Genomic DNA, 17,637 nt, shown 5'->3' with positions numbered 1-17,637 from the left:
TCGAGCATCTTTTTGTGACAAAATATCTTGTTTAAAACGGGAACGTTTTTCATCCAAAAATGAAATAGCGCCCCCAGTGCATCAACAGGTTAAATAGCCACATAACCAAAATGAGTTTTAATACAGTCTTCCTGGTTTAAATAGCCACAACTGATATGAGTTTTAATACAGTCTTCCTGGTTTAAAATCCAGGGATGTGGACTCCAGTCATGTTGCAACTTGTGACTTGACAAAAAGTCAAACACTTCCCACTACACTTCGACTTGAGCATCTATGACTCGTGATTTAACTTGGACTTGAGCATCTATGACTTGTGATTTCACTTGGACTTGAGCATCTATGACTCGTGATTTAACTTGGACTTGAGCATCTATGACTTGTGATTTCACTTGGACTTGAGCATCTATGACTCGTGATTTAACTTGGACTTGACCTGTATGACTCAATTTGTCATCTTGCGCATGTAAACCTGTCTGGTATTTTAATCAGAGTGCTGCAGGTGTGTTTTGTTCTGTGTCTTGACCAATCAGTTTCACGGAAATCACAGGTTGCGCAGGCCGGGTGCAAATCACATCACAAAACGCCTCTGCTCCACTTTCCTCCGGTATTTATTTAGCAAACACATCACTCCTGACAAACCCAAGCAAGAACTCTTCACAGAAATGTTTCAGCAGCCTACACTTAAACTGTATGGGAAGAAAACTAGAGGATTTCTCAGTCTGACTATGCTACTGATAACAACCCCTGTCCCCTCTGACCAGGGTAAACCACGTGGTAATGTTGTGTTCCCTGTCCCCTCTGACCAGGGTAAACCACGTGGTAATGTTGTGTTCCCTGTCCACTCTGGCCAGGGTAAACCACGTGGTAATGTTGTGTTCCCTGTCCCCTCTGACCAGGGTAAACCACGTGGTAATGTTGTGTTCCCTGTCCACTCTGGCCAGGGTAAACCACGTGGTAATGTTGTGTTCCCTGTCCCCTCTGACCAGGGTAAACCACGTGGTAATGTTGTGTTCCCTGTCCCCTCTGACCAGGGTAAACCACGTGGTAATGTTGTGTTCCCTGTCCACTCTGGCCAGGGTAAACCACGTGGTAATGTTGTGTTCCCTGTCCCCTCTGACCAGGGTAAACCACGTGGTAATGTTGTGTTCCCTGTCCACTCTGGCCAGGGTAAACCACGTGGTAATGTTGTGTTCCCTGTACCCTCTGGCCAGGGTAAACTATGTGGTAATGTTGTGTTCCCTGTCCACTCTGGCCAGGGTAAACCACGTGGTAATGTTGTGTTCCCTGTACCCTCTGGCCAGGGTAAACCACGTGGTAATGTTGTGTGCCCTGTCCCCTCTGACCAGGGTAAACCACGTGGTAATGTTGTGCAGCCTATTTATAAGCATCTATTTGTTTTAGGAGAAAATGTGAATGTGATCAAATTCGGGTTTTGGCTACATTCAAAGTTGATTAGGACTTGCAAAATTGACTTCATCCCATCTCTGTTAAAATCAGTGAGTGTGCATAGCTGATATATGATGTTGTATTCAGCTACTTTAAAATAGTTACGTAGCTGATATATGATGTTGTATTCAGCTACTTTAAAATAGTTACACAGCTGACATATGATGTTGTATTCAGCTACTTTAAAATAGTTACACAGCTGGCATATGATGTTGTATTCAGCTACTTTAAAATAGTTACACAGCTGATATATGATGTTGTATTCAGTAATGAGTGCATGTACCAGCAGGGCAGAAGCATCCGTCGGTGCAGTGTTCCTCACAATGCTGGTTCCTCTTTGGGTTGGAGCAGGTATCAGTGCAGGGACTACCACACTCCTGGTACTGCATGCTTAAAGGACACGTCTCCACTGCTCGACACAAATAACCAGAGTCACAGATCTGTTTCTGAGGCTTCATTACTTCACATTTTCACGTCTTCTTCTATTGACATCATTGGAAGTGAAAATTGGGATTTGCTTCTCAGTTTTCTGTCACATAAATGTAAATACTAGCATGTCAAAGAAGAAGACACTATAGATTACCTAAGGCAAAGCATTATTGCATATCAAAAGTGTTTACTTTGAGTTACAATATAACTATGGCTGAGTTTTTTAACCACATCCAAACTAGCAACAGAGCAATACAAACAAACAATCCAGTATAAAAACAAAAAGGATGTGTAATGCAAATAATGTTCCCTTACAGCAGAACAGGTCGGTCTTCCACTCCTGGGGTTTCCCCCCTGCGTGAGCACACTGGCGGGAGTACTCTGACATAGTGGGACAGGCGCAGGTGACACTGCTGCTGCTGTTGCCACAGTGACACATGTCTTCTGCACAGGCCTTGATGAAGGAGTCTGTGGCAATCAGGTCCTTACAGCTACTGAAGGCAAGACTGGTGAGAAGCTGCTCACAAAGTTTGGTCTGAAAGGATGAAGAAGAAGAAGAATTACTGGAGGCAACAGACGGTTTGATTCTCTGATCCACCTCTACGCAGACGACACCATTCTGTATATTTCTGGCCCTTCTTTGGACACTGTGTTAACTAACCTCCAGATGAGCTTCAATGCCATACAACTCTCCTTCCGTGGCCTCCAACTGCTATTAAATGCAAGTAAAACTAAATGCTTGCTCTTCAACTGATCGCTGCCCGCACCTCCCCGCACGTCCAGCATCACTACTCTGGACGGTTCTGACTTAGAATATGTGTACAACAACAAATACCTAGGTGTCTCGCTAGACTCTAAACTCTCCTTCCAGACTCACATTAAGCATCTCCAATTCAAAATTGAATCTAGAATCGGCTTCCTATTTCGCTACAAAGCATCATTTACTCAAACATGCCAAACATACCTTCGTAAAACTGACTATCCTACCAATCGTTGACATCTGCGATGTCATTTACAAAATAGCCTTCAACACTCAGCAAATTGGATGCAGTCTATCACAGTGCCATCCATTTTGTCACCAAAGCCCCATATACTACCCACCACTGTGACCTGTACATAGCCAATCTGTAAATAGCCCATCCAACTACCTCATCCCCATACTGTTATTTAAATGTTTTTTTTCTTTGCACCCCAGTATCTCTACTTGCACATTCATCTTCTGCACATCTATCACTCCATTGTTTAATTGCTAAATTGTAATTATTTCACTACTATGGCCTATTTATTGCCTGTATATAAACGTTTTTCTCTATTGTGTTATTGACTGTGTGTTTGTTTATTCCCTGTTTATTCCCTGTGTTGTTGTTTGTGTCACACTGCTTTGCTTTATCTTGGCCGGGTCGCAGTTGTAAATGAGAACTTGTTCTCAACTAACCTACCTGTTTAAATAAAGGTGTTCTCAACTAACCTACCTGGTTAAATAAAGGTGTTCTCAACTAACCTACCTGTTTAAATAAAAGTGAAATACAAATACATAAATAAAATGATGTCTGGTCAAATGTCAGCCATGATGATGATGATATTGGTATTTTAAACTAACAGTCATGTTTAAATGTAATGAATAAGACATCTTAAATGTTCAGCTCTAGACTTGTAAATACCTGGTCTTCACACTGCTCAGTGTGAACAGGGATTTCTGTACAGGTTTCTGCTGGGCCATTCATCTTCCAAATATCACCATAGTCGATTGTCTTCAGATAATCATCTGTAGGAAAAGAAACCTAGTTTTATCTTACCTGTTTATTTCCACTTACAAACAGTCTCTGTCATCATGTGTTTTGTGTTTTTGAGAACCCTTTCTTAACATGGTACCTAGAAAAATACTTTATAACCCCTTCCTAACCCATAGATTGAACCCAAACATTCATGAACAGAACAGGAGCGTAATCCGCCCCTCTAAGACATTTGGTGATTTTGTTTACCATTCCTATTGAACTCGTTCTGGACTCCGTTGAAGTCTCCACACAGCCCACATGTCTGATTCTGGAACTTTGAGTCCAGCTCCACCTACAAAACCAATGGATGACTGAGGGTTAATGCATTGCAAGCTAGCTGTTGAGGCGCCTACAGCAGATCATATATATGTATATTTCAAATACAGCTAGCTGGCCATGCACCTACAGCAGATCATATATATGTACATTTCACATACAGCTAGCTGGCCATGCACCTACAGCCGTTCATATATATGTATATTTCACATACAGCTAGCTGGCCATGCACCTACAGCAGTTCATATATATGTACATTTCACATACAGCTAGCTGGCCATGCACCTACAGCAGATCATATATATGTACATTTCACATACAGCTAGCTGGCCATGCACCTACAGCAGTTCATATATATGTACATTTCACATACAGCTAGCTGGCCATGCACCTACAGCAGTTCATATATATGTACATTTCACATAGAGCTAGCTGGCCATGCACCTACAGCAGTTCATATATATGTACATTTCACATACAGCTAGCTGGCCATGCACCTACAGCAGTTCATATATATGTATATTTTACATACAGCTAGCTGGCCATGCACCTACAGCAGTTCATATATATGTATATTTCACATACAGCTAGCTGGCCATGCACCTACAGCAGTTCATATATGTGTACATTTCACATACAGCTAGCTGGCCATGCACCTACAGCAGTTCATATATATGTACATTTCACATACAGCTAGCTGGCCATGCACCTACAGCAGTTCATATATGTGTACATTTCACATACAGCTAGCTGGCCATGCACCTACAGCAGTTCATATATATGTACATTTCACATACAGCTAGCTGGCCATGCACCTACAGCAGTTCATATATACGTACATTTCACATACAGCTAGCTGGCCATGCACCTACAGCAGTTCATATATATGAACATTTCACATACAGCGAGCTGGCCATGCACCTACAGCAGTTCATATATATGAACATTTCACATACAGCTAGCTGGCCATGCACCCACAGCAGTTCATATACATGAACATTTCACATACAGCTAGCTGGCCATGCACCTACAGCAGTTCATATGTACTGACATTTCAAATGCTTCATCTGTTCTAACCTGGGTACCAGTCTGTTTATGCTAACATTCCACTCTTTGTTCTAGCATGGGTACCAGTCTGTTTATGCTAACATTCCACTCTTTGTTCTAGCCTGGGTACCAGTCTGTTTATGATACCATTCCACTCCTTGTTCTAGCCTGGGTACCAGTCTGTTTTTGCTAACATTCCACTCCTTGTTTTAGCCTGGTTACCAGTCTGTTTAGGCTTACATTCCACTCCTTGTTCTAGCCTGTGTACCAGTCTGTTTAAGCTAACATTCCACTCCTTGTTCTAGCCTGGTTACCAGTCTGTTTATGCTAACATTCCACTCCTTGTTCTAGCCTGGGTACCAGTCTGTTTATGCTAACATTCCACTCCTTGTTCTAGCCTGGTTACCAGTCTGTTTATGCTAACATTCCACTCCTTGTTCTAGCCTGGTTACCAGTCTGTTTATGCTAACATTCCACTCCTTGTTCTAGCCTGGGTACCAGTCTGTTTAAGCTAACATTCCACTCCTTGTTCTAGCCTGGTTACCAGTCTGTTTATGCTAACATTCCACTCCTTGTTCTAGCCTGGTTACCAGTCTGTTTATGCTAACATTCCACTCCTTGTTCTAGCCTGGGTACCAGTCTGTTTAAGCTAACATTCCACTCCTTGTTCTAGCCTGGTTACCAGTCTGTTTATGCTAACATTCCACACCTTGTTCTAGTCTGGGTACAAGTCTGTTTATGCTAACATTCCAAACCTTGTTCTAGCCGGTGTACCAGTCTGTTTAAGCTAATATTCCAATCCTTGTTCTAGCCTGGTTACCAGTCTGTTTATGCTAACATTCCACACCTTGTTCTAGCCGGTGTACCAGTCTGTTTAAGCTAATATTCCAATCCTTGTTCTAGCCTGGTTACCAGTCTGTTTATGCTAACATTCCACACCTTGTTCTAGCCGGTGTACCAGTCTGTTTAAGCTAATATTCCAATCCTTGTTCTAGCCTGGGTACCAGTTTGTTTATGATAACATTCCACTCCTTGTTCTAGCCTAGGTACCAGTCTGTTCATGCTTACATTCCACTCCTTGTACCTGTGCTACAAGTATTTCGCTTCTTCTGCAATAACATCTGCTAAATATGTGTATGCGACCAATAGAATTTGATTTGATATACCTATGTCCAGTATATGACACTGTGTACAAGGAGTGAGATGTTAACACAAAACAGGCACTGTACTTCAGGTTGGGTACATACAGATAGGATCAATACAGAGCATTAGGCCTCCTAGAAAAATACATAAGTGTGCGCAGGACTTTGCTAATATTATTCAATGTTTAATATACTGTATACCCAAGTGGTTATTCATTAAAGTGAAATATGTGGATTAGGGATCATGTCTACAATATATCTAAAATAGGAAACCTGTTTAACTGTAGTTTTATTCTGGTCTGATATGAAATGGATTGGATCTGAACAACAAAAACAAATACATTCACTGTCTGACTCCTCTCAACTAATTGTTTCTCTGTTTTAATAATCAGGATTCTATTTTTTGTTGGTTTGTGTTTTAAAACCTTTTAATCTCTCATCCTGTTGTTAAAACCTTTTAAACTCTCATCCTGTTGTTTAAATCTTTTAATCTCTCATCATGTTGTTAAAACCTTTTAATCTCTCATCCTGTTGTTAAAACCTTTTAAACTCTCATCATGTTGTTAAAACCTTTTAAACTCTCATCATGTTGTTTAAATCTTTTAATCTCTCATCATGTTGTTAAAACCTTTTAAACTCTCATCATGTTGTTAAAACCTTTTAATCTCTCATCCTGTTGTTAAAACCTTTTAAACTCTCATCATGTTGTTAAAACCTTTTAATCTCTCATCATATTGTTAAAACCTTTTAATCTCTCATCCTGTTGATAAAACCTTTTAAACTCTCATCCTGTTGTTAAAACCTTTTAAACTCTCATCCTGTTGATAAAACCTTTTAATCTCTCATCATGTTGTTAAAACCTTTTAATCTCTCATCATATAGTTAAAACCTTTTAAACTCATCCTGTTGTTAAAACCTTTTAATCTCTCATCATGTTGTTAAAACCTTTTAAACTCTCATCCTGTTGATAAAATCTTTTAAAATCTCATCCTGTTGATGAAACCTTTTAAACTCTCATCATGTTGTTAAAACCTTTTAAACTCATCCTGTTGATCAAATCTTTTAAACTCTCACCATGTTGTTTAAATCTTTTAAACTCTCACCATGTTGTTTAAATCTTTTAAACTCTCATCCTGTTGATACAACCTTTTAAACTCTCATCCTTTTGATCAAATCTTTTAAACTCTCATCCTGTTGTTAAAACCTTTTAAACTCTCATCCTGTTGATAAAACCTTTTAAACTCTCATCCTGTTGATAAAACCTTTTAAACTCTCATCCTGTTGATAAAACCTTTTAAACTCTCATCCTGTTGATAAAACCTTTTAAACTCTCATCCTGTTGTTTAAATCTTTTAAACTCTCATCCTGTTGTTTAAATCTTTTAAACTCTCATCATGTTGTTAAAACCTTTTAAACTCATCATGTTAAAACCTTTTAATCTCTCATCATGTTGTTAAAACCTTTTAATCTCTCATCCTGTTGTTAAAGCCTTTTAATCTCTCATCATGTTGTTAAAACCTTTTAATCTCTCATCATATAGTTAAAACCTTTTAAACTCATCCTGTTGTTAAAACCTTTTAATCTCTCATCATGTTGTTAAAACCTTTTAAACTCTCATCCTGTTGATCAAATCTTTTAAAATCTCATCCTGTTGATAAAACCTTTTAAACTCTCATCATGTTGTTAAAACCTTTTAAACTCATCCTGTTGATCAAATCTTTTAAACTCTCACCATGTTGTTTAAATCTTTTAAACTCTCATCCTTTTGATACAACCTTTTAAACTCTCATCCTGTTGTTAAAACCTTTTAAACTCTCATCCTGTTGTTTAAATCTTTTAAACTCTCATCATGTTGTTAAAACCTTTTAAACTCATCATGTTAAAACCTTTTAATCTCTCATCATGTTGTTAAAACCTTTTAATCTCTCATCATGTTGTTAAAACCTTTTAATCTCTCATCATATAGTTAAAACCTTTTAAACTCATCCTGTTGTTAAAACCTTTTAATCTCTCATCATGTTGTTAAAACCTTTTAAACTCTCATCCTGTTGATCAAATCTTTTAAAATCTCATCCTGTTGATAAAACCTTTTAAACTCTCATCATGTTGTTAAAACCTTTTAAACTCATCCTGTTGATCAAATCTTTTAAACTCTCACCATGTTGTTTAAATCTTTTAAACTCTCATCCTGTTGTTTAAATCTTTTAAACTCTCATCATGTTGTTAAAACCTTTTAAACTCATCCTGTTGATCAAATCTTTTAAACTCTCACCATGTTGTTTAAATCTTTTAAACTCTCATCCTTTTGATCAAATCTTTTAAACTCTCATCATGTTGTTAAAACCTTTTTTGTCACGTGTGCTCCCTCTCCAGCCTCTAGGTCAGCAGGCTGCTCTCTTAAGACACACACTTGTCACCATAGTTAAGCGCATCAGACTCACATGGACTCCATCATCTGATTACCTTCAGAGACACTCACTCCCTGAACCTGCTTCCCGATTCTCAGTGCACCTCGTTACAGAATAACGCCTCACCATCAGGGAGTTTTTACATTATTATCTCGCGTCTCAGTCGTATAGCAAGGCTCTCATAACTATGCCGGATTGCCAGGCTCCCCTGCTTCCACCAACTCGTCAGCCTCTTATGCCTCAGCTGGATCCCAACAGTTCCACAAACACTGATGTTCCCACTCTTATCCCATCAGAGCTCAACACTGATGTTCCCTCTCTTATCCCAACAGTTCCCCTAACACTGATGTTCCCACTCTTATCCCAACAGTTCCCCAAACACTGATGTTCCCACTCTTATCCCAACAGTTCCCCTAACACTGATGTTCCCACTCTTATCCCATCAGAGCTCAACACTGATGTTCCCACTCTTATCCCAACAGTTCCCCTAACACTGATGTTCCCACTCTTATCCCATCAGTTCCCCTAACACTGATGTTCCCACTCTTATCCCATCAGAGCTCAACACTGATGTTCCTACTCTTACCCCAACAGTTCCCCTAACACTGATGTTCCCACTCTTATCCCAAACGTTCCCCTAACACTGATGTTCCCACTCTTATCCCAACAGTTCCCCTAACACTGATGTTCCCACTCTTATCCCAACAGTTCCCCTAACACTGATGTTCCCACTCTTATCCCAACAGTTCCCCTAACACTGATGTTCCCACTCTTATCCCATCAGTTCCCCTAACACTGATGTTCCCACTCTTATCCCAACAGTTCCCCAAACACTGATGTTCCCACTCTTATCCCAACAGTTCCCCTAACACTGATGTTCCCACTCTTATCCCAACAGTTCCCCAAACACTGATGTTCCCACTCTTATCCCAACAGTTCCCCTAACACTGATGTTCCCACTCTTATCCCAACAGTTCCCCTAACACTGATGTTCCCACTCTTATCCCAACAGTTCCCCAAACACTGATGTTCCCACTCTTATCCCAAACGTTCCCCTAACACTGATGTTCCTACTCTTACCCCAATAGTTCCCCTAACACTGATGTTCCCACTCTTATCCCAACAGTTCCCCTAACACTGATGTTCCCACTCTTATCCCAACAGTTCCCCTAACACTGATGTTCCCACTCTTATCCCAAACGTTCCCCTAACACTGATGTTCCTACTGTTACCCCAATAGTTCCCCTAACACTGATGTTCCCACTCTTATCCCAACAGTTCCCCTAACACTGATGTTCCCACTCTTACCCCAATAGTTCCCCTAACACTGATGTTCCCACTCTTATCCCAACAGTTCCCCTAACACTGATGTTCCCACTCTTATCCCAACAGTTCCCCTAACACTGATGTTCCCACTCTTATCCCATCAGTTCCCCTAACACTGATGTTCCCACTCTTATCCCAACAGTTCCCCTAACACTGATGTTCCCACTCTTATCCCAAACGTTCCCCTAACACTGATGTTCCTACTCTTACCCCAATAGTTCCCCTAACACTGATGTTCCCACTCTTATCCCAACAGTTCCCCTAACACTGATGTTCCCACTCTTATCCCAACAGTTCCCCTAACACTGATGTTCCCACTCTTATCCCAAACGTTCCCCTAACACTGATGTTCCCACTCTTATCCCAACAGTTCCCCTAACACTGATGTTCCCACTCTTATCCCAACAGTTCCCCTAACACTGATGTTCCCACTCTTATCCCAATAGTTCCCCTAACACTGATGTTCCCACTCTTATCCCAACAGTTCCCCTAACACTCTGTTCCCACTCTTATCCTATCAGTTCCCCTAACAATGATGTTCCCACTCTTATCCCAATAGTTCCCCTAACACTGATGTTCCCACTCTTATCCCAACAGAGGTTAACACTGATGTTCCCACTCTTATCCCAACAGTTCCCCTAACACTGATGTTCCCACTCTTATCCCAACAGTTCCCCTAACACTGATGTTCCCACTCTTATCCCAACAGTTCCCCAAACACTGATGTTCCCACTCTTATCCCAAACGTTCCCCTAACACTGATGTTCCTACTCTTACCCCAATAGTTCCCCTAACACTGATGTTCCCACTCTTATCCCAACAGTTCCCCTAACACTGATGTTCCCACTCTTATCCCAACAGTTCCCCTAACACTGATGTTCCCACTCTTATCCCAAACGTTCCCCTAACACTGATGTTCCTACTGTTACCCCAATAGTTCCCCTAACACTGATGTTCCCACTCTTATCCCAACAGTTCCCCTAACACTGATGTTCCCACTCTTATCCCAACAGTTCCCCTAACACTGATGTTCCCACTCTTATCCCAATAGTTCCCCTAACACTGATGTTCCCACTCTTATCCCAACAGTTCCCCTAACACTCTGTTCCCACTCTTATCCCATCAGTTCCCCTAACAATGATGTTCCCACTCTTATCCCAATAGTTCCCCTAACACTGATGTTCCCACTCTTATCCCAACAGAGGTTAACACTGATGTTCCCACTCTTATCCCAACAGTTCCCCTAACACTGATGTTCCCACTCTTATCCCAACAGTTCCCCTAACACTGATGTTCCCACTCTTATCCCAATAGTTCCCCTAACACTGATGTTCCCACTCTTATCCCAACAGTTCCCCTAACACTCTGTTCCCACTCTTATCCCATCAGTTCCCCTAACAATGATGTTCCCACTCTTATCCCAATAGTTCCCCTATCACTGATGTTCCCACTCTTATCCCAACAGAGGTTAACACTGATGTTCCCACTCTTATCCCAACAGTTCCCCTAACACTGATGTTCCCACTCTTATCCCAACAGTTCCCCTAACACTGATGTTCCCACTCTTATCCGAACAGTTCCCCTAACACTGATGTTCCCACTCTTATCCCAATAGTTCCCCTAACACTGATGTTCCCACTCTTATCCCATCAGAGCTCAACACTGATGTTCCCACTCTTATCCCAACAGTTCCACTAACACTGTTGTTCCCACTCTTATCCCAACAGAGGTTAACACTGATGTTCCCACTCTTATCCCATCAGTTCCCCTAACACTGATGTCCCCACTCTTATCCCAACAGTTCCCCTAACACTGATGTTCCCACTCTTATCCCAAACGTTCCCCTAACACTGATGTTCCCACTCTTATCCCAACAGTTCCACTAACACTGATGTTCCCACTCTTATCCCAAACGTTCCCCTAACACTGATGTTCCCACTCTTATCCCAACAGTTCCACTAACACTGATGTTCCCACTCTTATCCCAACAGTTCCCCTAACACTGTTGTTCCCACTCTTATCCCAACAGAGGTTAACACTGATGTTCCCACTATTATCCCATCAGTTCCCCTAACACTGATGTTCCCACTCTTATCCCAACAGTTCCCCTAACACTGATGTTCCCACTCTTATCCCAACAGTTCCCCTAACACTGATGTTCCCACTCTTATCCCAAACGTTCCCCTAACACTGATGTTCCTACTGTTACCCCAATAGTTCCCCTAACACTGATGTTCCCACTCTTATCCCAACAGTTCCCCTAACACTGATGTTCCCACTCTTATCCCAACAGTTCCCCTAACACTGATGTTCCCACTCTTATCCCAATAGTTCCCCTAACACTGATGTTCCCACTCTTATCCCAACAGTTCCCCTAACACTCTGTTCCCACTCTTATCCCATCAGTTCCCCTAACAATGATGTTCCCACTCTTATCCCAATAGTTCCCCTAACACTGATGTTCCCACTCTTATCCCAACAGAGGTTAACACTGATGTTCCCACTCTTATCCCAACAGTTCCCCTAACACTGATGTTCCCACTCTTATCCCAACAGTTCCCCTAACACTGATGTTCCCACTCTTATCCCAATAGTTCCCCTAACACTGATGTTCCCACTCTTATCCCAACAGTTCCCCTAACACTCTGTTCCCACTCTTATCCCATCAGTTCCCCTAACAATGATGTTCCCACTCTTATCCCAATAGTTCCCCTAACACTGATGTTCCCACTCTTATCCCAACAGAGGTTAACACTGATGTTCCCACTCTTATCCCAACAGTTCCCCTAACACTGATGTTCCCACTCTTATCCCAACAGTTCCCCTAACACTGATGTTCCCACTCTTATCCGAACAGTTCCCCTAACACTGATGTTCCCACTCTTATCCCAATAGTTCCCCTAACACTGATGTTCCCACTCTTATCCCATCAGAGCTCAACACTGATGTTCCCACTCTTATCCCAACAGTTCCACTAACACTGTTGTTCCCACTCTTATCCCAACAGAGGTTAACACTGATGTTCCCACTCTTATCCCATCAGTTCCCCTAACACTGATGTCCCCACTCTTATCCCAACAGTTCCCCTAACACTGATGTTCCCACTCTTATCCCAAACGTTCCCCTAACACTGATGTTCCCACTCTTATCCCAACAGTTCCACTAACACTGATGTTCCCACTCTTATCCCAAACGTTCCCCTAACACTGATGTTCCCACTCTTATCCCAACAGTTCCACTAACACTGATGTTCCCACTCTTATCCCAACAGTTCCCCTAACACTGTTGTTCCCACTCTTATCCCAACAGAGGTTAACACTGATGTTCCCACTATTATCCCATCAGTTCCCCTAACACTGATGTTCCCACTCTTATCCCAACAGTTCCCCTAACACTGATGTTCCCACTCTTATCCCAAACGTTCCCCTAACACTGATGTTCCTACTCTTACCCCAATAGTTCCCCTAACACTGATGTTCCCACTCTTATCCCAACAGTTCCCCTAACACTGATGTTCCCACTCTTATCCCAACAGTTCCCCTAACACTGATGTTCCCACTCTTATCCCAACAGTTCCCCTAACACTGATGTTCCCACTCTTATCCCAACAGTTCCCCTAACACTGATGTTCCCACTCTTATCCCATCAGTTCCCCTAACACTGATGTTCCTACTGTTACCCCAACAGAGGTTAACACTGATGTTCCCACTCTTATCCCAACAGTTCCCCTAACACTGATGTTCCCACTCTTATCCCAACAGAGGTTAACACTGATGTTCCCACTCTTACCCCATCAGTTCCCCTAACACTGATGTTCCCACTCTTATCCCAATAGTTCCCCTAACACTGATGTTCCCACTCTTATCCCAACAGTTCCCCTAACACTCTGTTCCCACTCTTATCCCAATAGTTCCCCTAACACTGATGTTCCCACTCTTATCCCAACAGTTCCACTAACACTGTTGTTCCCACTCTTATCCCAACAGTTCCCCTAACACTGATGTTCCCACTCTTATCCCAATAGTTCCCCTAACACTGATGTTCCCACTCTTATCCCAACAGTTCCCCTAACACTGATGTTTCCACTCTTATCCCAACAGTTCCCCTAACACTGATGTTCCCACTCTTACCCCAACAGTTCCCCAAACACTGATGTTCCCACTCTTATCCCAACAGTTCCCCTAACACTGATGTTCCCACTCTTATCCCATCAGAGCTCAACACTGATGTTCCCACTCTTATCCCAACAGTTCCCCTAACACTGATGTTGCCACTCTTATCCCAACAGTTCCCCTAACACTGATGTTCCCACTCTTATCCCAACAGTTCCCCTAACACTGATGTTCCCACTCTTATCCCAACAGTTCCCCTAACACTGATGTTCCCACTCTTATCCCAACAGTTCCCCTAACACTGATGTTCCCACTCTTATCCCAACAGTTCCCCTAACACTGATGTTCCCACTCTTATCCCAACAGTTCCCCTAACACTGATGTTCCCACTCTTATCCCAACAGTTCCCCTAACACTGATGTTCCCACTCTTATCCCAACAGTTCCCCTAACACTGATGTTCCCACTCTTATCCCAACAGTTCCCCTAACACTGATGTTCCCACTCTTATCCCAACAGTTCCCCTAACACTGATGTTCCCACTCTTATCCCAACAGTTCCCCTAACACTGATGTTCCCACTCTTATCCCATCAGTTCCCCTAACACTGATGTTCCCACTCTTATCCCAACAGTTCCCATAACACTGATGTTCCCACTCTTATCCCAACAGTTCCCCTATTCCCCCAGAGTGATTTACAATCAGTGTATTGAACCAAAGTAGGTGAAACAACCACATATCACTGTAGTGTAACAGAAGACGTATGGAAATGAGTACGCAAACTAAACATACCCAGAGGGAATCATCTTCATTCCACATGATGACTATCCCCAGCTTGGCTGTGATCTTCACATAGGAAACGGTCCTCTCAATGAAGAAATTAAACTGACCAAACGGTATGGTGACCCTAGAGGGACAAAACAATAGTGTTCATCAGAGAGGAGAGTCTGTATTCCAACAAGGGTCAAAATGGTCCTTTAAAGGATTTTCCATTCTTTTTTCCCCATTACATTTGATAAATTCAATTAAACGAAACAAAAAAAAGAGTGATCTCTGAATAAATTGAATCCCATTGGATGTAGTTCAGTGATTACAAACCCCCGTATCATTTACTTCCTGTATTACTATGTATTTTACACATCAAAGAGCCAATGGTTTTCCACATCTGAGATCCATTGTTGACTAGACTGGGAACTCACTGTAATCCGTTGACGCTGACGTTACCGTTGGCCAGCTCCACGAAGGTTCCATCCAGCTTCAAAGAAACCTTAATAATAATAATAGTAGGACATTTTATTTGACAGACGCCTTTCAGGACCCTCAAGGTCACCTTACATTGAGATCATAGAGCAATAAAACTATTAATCAATACTGCAATTTAAAAACAATTAATCAATAGTGAAATTTAAAAACAATCAGTCAATAGTGCAATTTAAACACAATTAATCAATAGTGAAATTTAAACACAATTAATCAATAGTGCAATTTAAACACAATTAATCAATAGTGCAATTTAAAAACAATTAATCAATAGTGCAATTTAAACACAATTAATCAATAGTGAAATTTAAAAACAATTAATCAATAGTGCAATTTAAAAACAATTAATCAATAGTGAAATTTAAAAACAATTAATCAATAGTGAAATTTAAAAACAATTAATCAATAGTGCAATTTAAACACAATGAATCAATAGTGAAATTTAAACACAATTAATCAATACTGCAATTTAAAAACAATTAATCAATAGTGAAATTTAAAAACAATTAATCAATAGTGAAATGTAAAGCAATTGATCAATAGTGAAATGTACAACAATCAAAGGACTGATCACAAAGGAATACCTTGGTGATGGTGGGCAGCCCATCTACCTCCCCGCGCTGCAGCTGAATGTTAAAGGCCTCGTAGCCGCTGCTGCTCTTACACAACGACGACAGCACGTAGTTACAGGTGTAGGGCAGCTGGAAGAGGTCTCCATCGTAGGTTTTGTAGTGGTAGTTACCCCATGTGCTGCAGACCTGTCCGTTATGAGTGGGACTCACTCCTGCTGCATGGGGGGAAATGTACAGTATAGTTGCACCATTCATGTCTGAATATAAGATGTATAATATAACAGTAGAGTAGAATATAGATATTTGAGTATTTGGTGACATATATTCAACAACACAAATTACCTGATACGATTTGCAGTTTGGAATCATATAGACTCCCAATGGAAGTCATGTCTGGAATCATAACTGGAAATAGACAGGGAACAAGTCTTATTTTGCTTCTAACCCAGCTCCTCTTTAGTTCCTCAACTAGGCTACATGACTTATCCTAAAGTGATATTAAAATGTATTTCATCATATCTTATCTTACCAGTCTCAGAACGTGCAGCAGATAGTCCGAAGACCAGAGCGATCCACGGCTTCACCCATTGGAGTGCCATGACGGTTCTTCTAACGAGTCGTCCTGGTCCACCTGAACAGGTACTCGTCCTGTTCCTACTGATACCGTGAGGCACCAGGTGCCTGCCTTTAAACTGCTACACACCAGGACGTACCTCAATTATGCTGGGATAGTTGATTCTGTATCTAAGGAGGGGACTGATCAAACTTTAGGTGTTACCATTTTTCTGTTTGTCTGTCTGTCAGAGGTAGGATTACCTTTACTGTAATTGACATTGTGTAATGTATTAATTATAATAATCCCTAGGTAACTATCGATATTCCTGATATGTAGGGTACGTCCCAAAAGTGTTCCTTATTCCCTTTACAATGAGTTTACATAACATAAGACCCCAGGTGAAAGCTGTGATCCCTGATTGATGTCACCTGTTAAATCCACTTCAATCAGTGTAGATGAAGGGGAGGAGACAGTTTAAAGAAGGATTTTTAAGTCTTGAGACAGTTGAGTCATGGATTGTGTGTGTGTGTGCCATTCAGAGGGTGAATGGGCAAGACAACATATTGAAGTGCCTTTGAACGAGGTATGGTCGTAGGGCACCGGCTTGTGTCACAAACGTATTAGTTTATGTAGGATGTATAATGAACGTAAAGTACTAAACGTAAGTCCAATAATGTTCGGTAGAGAGGAGGAAGACGGAGAGAAATGTGTGTGCGTGTGTGACTAAGAATATACCGAGAACAATTCAACTTTAGATTAACTAAAACTCTGAGAAACTTACGATAGTACAGGGAGTCCTTTCAAGGTTCCTCTAATCTCGAGGGGATGGCACTGCCAGTTTGGTAATGATGAACAGTGGTGAGATACATGGGAAAGGATACATTCTACCTACTGTTCCTGTGTATGTATGTGCGTAGGCTATCTACTGTTTGTGTGGAGGTATGTGCGTAAGTAGGCAGTGAGTTATAAAATGGCATGTCTTTGTATTGTAGACTTTAGAACGTTCTCGTGAAGAAACTGTACGAACCTTTCGCAAAAGCTGCCTAATTATCATTAAACCCAGGGTCTTACAAACCTCGAGAATTAATCTGAGCTTTAATAATTGTTAGTTATTATCATTGGGATTGAAAATTCTCGTGACATGTGCCCACGGAGCTTCTTATGGATTGACTGATGTATTTTATAAATTTAGCACATTACATGTTACTTTTAAAGTCTTGGACATTTCATAAGCGTGAAGCCGAAAGAGAAGAGAAAGTTAGCAAATTTGTTTTTTTAACCTTACGATAG

At 41.3% G+C, this 17,637-nt stretch overlaps 1 protein-coding gene across 1 annotated transcript in view; it reads right to left on the bottom strand.

The window, feature by feature from the left end:
* Nucleotides 1-16,198, bottom strand: part of LOC135509760 (mucin-5B-like) — a 53,475-nt gene extending 37,277 nt beyond the window's left edge. Inside the window, exons 1-8 of the mRNA XM_064930662.1 lie at nt 16,134-16,198; nt 15,804-16,006; nt 15,159-15,226; nt 14,752-14,866; nt 3,858-3,942; nt 3,537-3,640; nt 2,191-2,410; nt 1,730-1,855 (exon numbers count right to left, since the gene is read on the bottom strand). Coding sequence (XP_064786734.1) covers nt 1,730-1,855; nt 2,191-2,410; nt 3,537-3,640; nt 3,858-3,942; nt 14,752-14,866; nt 15,159-15,226; nt 15,804-16,006; nt 16,134-16,194 — 982 coding nt within the window. The 5' untranslated portion in view covers nt 16,195-16,198. The remainder of the gene's footprint in view (nt 1-1,729; nt 1,856-2,190; nt 2,411-3,536; nt 3,641-3,857; nt 3,943-14,751; nt 14,867-15,158; nt 15,227-15,803; nt 16,007-16,133) is intronic.
* Nucleotides 16,199-17,637: the final 1,439 nt, after the last annotated feature.

Source organism: Oncorhynchus masou, chromosome 22 (genome assembly GCF_036934945.1).
Source record: "Oncorhynchus masou masou isolate Uvic2021 chromosome 22, UVic_Omas_1.1, whole genome shotgun sequence".
In the NCBI taxonomy this organism is placed as follows: domain Eukaryota; kingdom Metazoa; phylum Chordata; class Actinopteri; order Salmoniformes; family Salmonidae; genus Oncorhynchus; species Oncorhynchus masou.
The sequence above is the reverse complement of the archived record's forward strand: the minus strand, read 5'-3'. Positions and strand labels throughout refer to the sequence as shown.